At 40.1% G+C, this 5,844-nt stretch overlaps 1 protein-coding gene across 1 annotated transcript; it reads right to left on the bottom strand.

Annotated features, from left to right (window-relative positions):
- Positions 1-568: 568 nt before the first annotated feature.
- LOC121938532 (abl interactor 2-like) lies at positions 569-5,680 on the bottom strand. The gene is made up of 3 exons (XM_042481765.1): positions 5,345-5,680; positions 3,802-3,987; positions 569-2,976 (listed from the first exon to the last, which is right to left on the bottom strand). Exons 1-3 carry the CDS (start codon positions 5,523-5,525, stop codon positions 2,801-2,803), a joined length of 543 nt encoding a protein of 180 aa, XP_042337699.1. The 5' UTR covers positions 5,526-5,680; the 3' UTR covers positions 569-2,800.
- Between the last annotated feature and the right edge of the window lie 164 nt (positions 5,681-5,844).

A 5,844-nucleotide genomic window follows, 5' to 3' on the forward strand; every position in this document is an offset into this window, starting at 1 on the left:
AACAAAAAAACCCTTGATAAATAAATGTGCTAAGTTAGCCAGCTGCTGTGGTTTAAAACAATATACATTGTATCGAAACAAGAAGAGGACAGAAGAAAAAGTTTGTAAATAAATAAAGAAATAAAACAAAACTTACTAGATAAATGTGCTTATGAACAATATACTTTTATAGAATAAGGACATTATTTTGTTTACCTCTTTAAAATAATAAAATACCAAAACACAAAAATGAAGTTAAGGACTGAAGAAAAAGCAAAAATAAGGAAATAAATTAAATTAAATCTCACATTAAATTATAAATTGTACATCATTAAGTATCAAACCAAGAAAAAAAAGCATGCAACTGGGTTATTTAAAAAAAAATCCTGTAATTTGGTGCAACTCAGACAGCATTAGAAGTCTCAAAATGGCATCACTTGCATAGAAAGTGAATGGCTAATGTAAACATTTTCAGCAACAACAAAAAAACACAAATAAGTGCAAATGTTCTATTTTTGTTGACTAACATCCCCCAAAAGTTAGACTTCCTGCTGTCCAAAAATTTACATATAAAAACAAGAACCAAGCATTGCTACACTGATAAATCTTAATAATTTTATTGTCTTTGTTCTCATGATTTTACAAATATGATACTTCTGCAATTCAACTTTAACTGTGCAACACAATGGCATTATGGACTGTTAAACTCGACATCCCGAGAGACGTCTGTGACTCCAGGGAGCTGTGAATCCTGCAGACCGAGGGCCTTATTTGTTTTTTTGTTTTTTTCTAGTGTCATCCTACGAGTGTTATGTCAATCTTGCGTGTTACATTTAGTATCATTCGACTCGGGCCTGCTTCTTTGTCCACAGGATTCACTAGCAGCTTAAAAACACACGATTTTTCACCCCTGACGTAATGACGGCTACTGTCTGGAGGGGAGGAAGCCGGGTCCCTCCCCTCCTCTCCCTCCCTCCCTCCCCCACGGGTCAGAGAGCGACTCCTCGGACGTGGGCTTGAATTAAGTCGTACAGTCTCTTTGGATGAGGCTGGTGGTACTTGGTCAGAGCTGCAGGGCTGCTTGTCTTTTTAATGGGTGATCTCGCCACGTAGGTTTTTGGGACACCAGTACAGATAAGAACAATGGCATGCAAGACTCACATACAGACCCACTTGTTATTATTTCTTTTTTTTTTTTTAATAGAAAATAAAGATTCTGACATAAGTACAAGCACTGAGCCCTCGCAAACACCCAAAGCGTATTGGTACGGAGGACAACCGACGCCTAAACCGACGGCGTTAAGAAGTATCTGGGGCTTGCGACGGTTAAAAACCATTTCAACACAACAGCTGGCATCTTTTCATATTCATAAGTCCTGTTTTGAGGACATAATACATCTCACATTTATATTATTTCTTCTTCTACACCTTTTTTTACTACAAATGTATGTGCTTTTGATTTAAAACAACTCCGGGAAAAAAAAAAGAAAAAGATTTGTAACGACTATCCACCCCACTCCGGCCAATTTATTGCAAATGAAGTGATAACCTCTGAACAGCAACACACACTTCAATATGGCACAAGCATCTTAGTAATGACCTAAATGCATCTTCGTCGTCGTTGTGGGTGAATATCAAAAACCAAACCACACCATATCTAAAAATATTAAGACATTGATCATCAGTAGAGCAGAAAGTTTTTTTTCTCCTCGTCGAAACATGCAGTCTGCCGCCCTGCAAGCAAGATTCTGGACCCCGTGGTAAAACGCAAAAAAAAAAAGTCAAATGCATATGAACACTGCAAATGATCAGCCTCGCCAGTTGAGCTAATATACTTCTATTATTCATGACAGGAGCTGCAGACTTCAAAATCCAGGTCACTGTGCAACTGAGGATCTTTCGTCTCGTATTCGAGGGCTGAATTCCTTCTCACGAAAAATGCACACTGGCCAGCAAAGTGAAGCCCCTTTGAGTTCAACCTCGGACAAAATATTTGAAAATAAAAATAAGCAAAGCTTTAAAGCACTCTTGTTTGCTTCCGTACGTCTTTTCTGACCCACTTTTCATCCCGCTCCGTGTGTCACCTTAAGACATTTGATGTGCTTATCCTAGTGAACGTCAGCTTTGGCACGCTCTCTGCTGAGGTACCCAAACAAATATTTAGTCAAGTACTGAAACTACTGTTTGTTCCCCCCACCGAGGATATTGTTGCATTGTATTTCATATAGAGAGAGGAGTATTTTTCTCTAAAATGTCTCTGGAGTGTTTAGGAGAAAATCTACACATGAAGGCATTCTCCTCCAGCCCTTTCTCCGAGGCTGTGATGTGAAAACCCGACTAAATCCCTCACAGCAGCCCCATCTACTTTCTCACCATTTATCCCACTACGAAATCCAAATAAATATCTTTAAAATAAGGGCAAAAATGGTAAAATAAACAAAAAAAAATGAAGCAAATCGATGTAGTGGCCTCATAAAGTAACACAAAACTACAATAAATCCATCACCGTCCAGTCCTCAGTCAAATAAAGAAACAAAGAAAGAAATATTACAGGGAAGGATATATCTAGAGTAGTGGTTGCTTTACAATGGCGCCTGTGTCGAGAGAATGACAGCGCATCAGTTTGTCATGTTGCACCTTCTTTGAAAACTGCATCTTCTTCCCCCTCTCTCTCTCTCTCTCTTCGCCCAGAGGTGATCATGCTCTGTCTGATCAAAGTCTTTGACCTTTAACCCTTGGCTCCCCTCCCCTCCCCGTTCCCTTCCCCATACAAACGCTCCTCCCGCTCCTCTTCCTCGTCATGCGCGAGAGGGGGGATTGTTCAGTCGGCGTAGTGCATGATGGACTCGACGTAGTTGCCGGGGAAGAGGCCCGTGGTTCCGTTCATCACGCCCTCGAACCAGCCGTCGTCGTTCTTCTTGATCACGTAGATGATGGCGCCCTCCTGGAAGGAAAGCTCGTCCTCCTTGTCTCGGGCGTAGTCGTAGATGGCCACCACTAAAGGAAAAGAAAGGGGGACGAAAAACTGAAATTAGAAGTAAATGTAACTAGACGACAGCCTTGTTACGACATCTATTGCACGTCTGCCCTCAGGCGACGTCCTGGAAGAGGGACTTTCTTCCGTTTTTTTCCTCCGTTACAGGGGCTCTTTTTCGGGCGTTTGTCCTCAGGCGATGTGAGGGTCTAAGGGCAGAGGGATGTCGTACGCTGGAAAGACCTCTGAGGTGTTTTGCTAAAATGGGCTTTATATAAAAAACTGACTTGACTTGTGGTTGTATACCATATTCACAGATCTTTACAGGTCCACAAAATACAAAATAAAAGGCATCATATGAGGACGGTATTCTTGTCAATTCAGCATCATTATAATCCATAAATAAACTGTATTTGTGTGCAGAATTCACATTATTGTTGCCTCAAATTGTCTCCGTTCGTTAACTGTGCGGAAACTGACGGAAGACAAATGAGGCGAACAGTTCCAAAAATCAAGATTCCTGACTAAAATAAGTGCTGCATGGTGGGTCAGATTCACGCTGCACTGAAAACCGACTCGTTAACTCCACGATGCCACAAGGTGAAATACATGTCCTGCACTTCAATATTTGCATGAGCCAAGACTGAAAACTTTGGATAAAATAAAAAGCGAGCTTTGACTGAGTTTTCTGACCTCACACCTAACGTGATCACAGCAGCGTGCATCAACTGAGGTTAAACTCGTGACTTTATTCCGACATTAGAAATTTGTGGGCAACAGTGGAATCAATTGAAAAGTCATTTGGCGTTGAACGACTGAGCGAACAGTGTGGAGCAGCGAAGGCAGACCTTTCTCCATGTAGCTGCGTGGGGCCCAGGGCGGGTCTTCCTCGGCGTAAGGGTCACTGTATTCCACCACCGCAGACTCTTCTTCATCGTCATCGTCCTCGTAGTCCTCCGGCGGTGGAGGAGGAGGTGTGGGCTCCTCAAACACCGGCTCCTCGGCGGGTGGAGGCGGAGGCGGCACGTCTGAGACTAGAAATAGTTTTCAGGCAGGCGGGAAGAAAAAGAGGACCAATTAGAGGCAAAGAAAGGAGCACAAAGATGACTGCGTTAGTCGGGGAGACAACACGACTGACTGTCGTTCTCATGCACTGGAGGGAGGAACAGAAACACACCGTGCAGGATGCATTTAGACAAAATTTAGATCAGCAGTACTGTGTATTTTATTCACCGTGGAACTTTATAACCACAGCACTTTACTGAACTGTAAACACGATACATAAAAACACAGACGAGTGTGACACAAAAGGTGCACACATGGATCCAACATGCAGTTAAAGAAATCAAGTCGGGATCTTGGTTTAGAGGATTTGTGATGGCACAGAAAAATTACACAGCAACGTGATCATGCTTTTGAACAAACATGCTTCATTTTTCATTTTTCAAAAAAAAAAAATCTTTACGAGAGGTCAATCGCCAACATTTGTTGCCAAAGGAACCACAAGATATTCCCCCAATTTTTAAACAAAGAGCTAAAAATTTACAGGGTTTTGTTTTGTTGTTGTTGTTGTCTACAAAAACCTATGTGGCAGACAAGAAAGGCAAAAAAAAATTCTAGCAAAATTTCATAGTTATTTTTCATTACAAGTTATACAGCTTATGAAAGTCAATGGCTGCCAATGTGATGAATAAAACAAATGAAATTATAATAGGAAACCTTTTTAAAATAACTTTATAATAATACTTAGTATTCTACAATCATAAGTCAATTTAAGACGTCATTATTCTGAAAATAAATAAATAAATAAAATATGAAGTCATTACTCTGAAGAAAAAAATCTTAATTTTAACAATTAAACCAATATTTTGACTTAAGTAAATCATTATTTTAAGAAAATCTGTCATTATTTTGAGTTGTTATGTCAAGGTAGGCCGTTATTATGAAAAAAATCTCATTTTTAAATAGATACTAACTCAATACTGTGCTGTAGTCATACTTCATAGTAACTCACTACTTTTATCTACTATGTCACTATTTAGCAATAATAAGCTGCATTCATATATATTAAGTTTTTTTCATCACATGGGCAGAAAAGGGCTTCCACCCGAGTACCTGACACATCATGAACTTTGTTTTATGCCCGAATAACCACAGAAATCAAAAGCTCTGTGAGACACAAACAACAGAAAATTATCAGATCAATATTTAATGTCTCCAGAGTTCTTTGACAAATTTACACATTTATAATTAAAGATGGAGGCAGCAGATCTCTGACGCAGCTGATGTTGGAGGCTGATGACTCGTTTATTTGACACTAGCTGTTGGGGAGAAGACGAAAAACGAATGGCGGTCATGCAGTGGGGTCAGTGAGGGGCTAAAGCCACTTACTAGTCTCCTGAACTCGGGCCACAAAGCCCATCAGAGGCAGCTGAGGGGTGATCTGCATGGAGGGGGGAGGGGGCGCGAGCGGGCCTGCTATCACCAAACAGTATGAACACGCAGAGACGGAGGAGGACGAGGCCAGAGACAGAGAGAGGGAGGAGGACGGACATAAGAACAGCAGAGACATGAGAAAATGAGGTTAGAAGAACAGCACAGAGAAGAGTTAAAGAACAGGAATAACAAGAGAGTAAATGCAACATTTACAGCATGTAAACAATGATTTTAGCAGAAGCACAGACCTGACAGTCGGCCCTAGAGTGAGCTGCTATTTCTAACACCAAATTATCAAAACATAAAAAAAGTAAAAAGAAAAGTGCATATAAATATTTGCTAGGTTTCTAAGTCTAAATGCCATTTTATTTTTTTAATTCTATTTTTTAAAAAAACAGACAAGAAAAACAGAAAAAAACTAATTGCCCAATAAATTAAAATAATTATATTATATA

The sequence above is a fragment of the Plectropomus leopardus genome, unplaced genomic scaffold (assembly GCF_008729295.1).
Source record: "Plectropomus leopardus isolate mb unplaced genomic scaffold, YSFRI_Pleo_2.0 unplaced_scaffold29777, whole genome shotgun sequence".
Classification (NCBI taxonomy): domain Eukaryota; kingdom Metazoa; phylum Chordata; class Actinopteri; order Perciformes; family Serranidae; genus Plectropomus; species Plectropomus leopardus.

Excerpts from the sequence above, each read along its gene's own strand:
- LOC121938532 (XM_042481765.1), bottom strand. The coding sequence starts at position 5,525 with ATGTCTCTGCTGTTCTTATGTCCGTCCTCCTCCCTCTCTCTGTCTCTG. Across the intron at positions 3,988-5,344 it reads GGCCCGAGTTCAGGAGACTA|TCTCAGACGTGCCGCCTCCG; the intron begins GTAAGTGGCTTT and ends AACTATTTCTAG. Across the intron at positions 2,977-3,801 it reads ACGCAGCTACATGGAGAAAG|TGGTGGCCATCTACGACTAC; the intron begins GTCTGCCTTCGC and ends CTTTTCCTTTAG.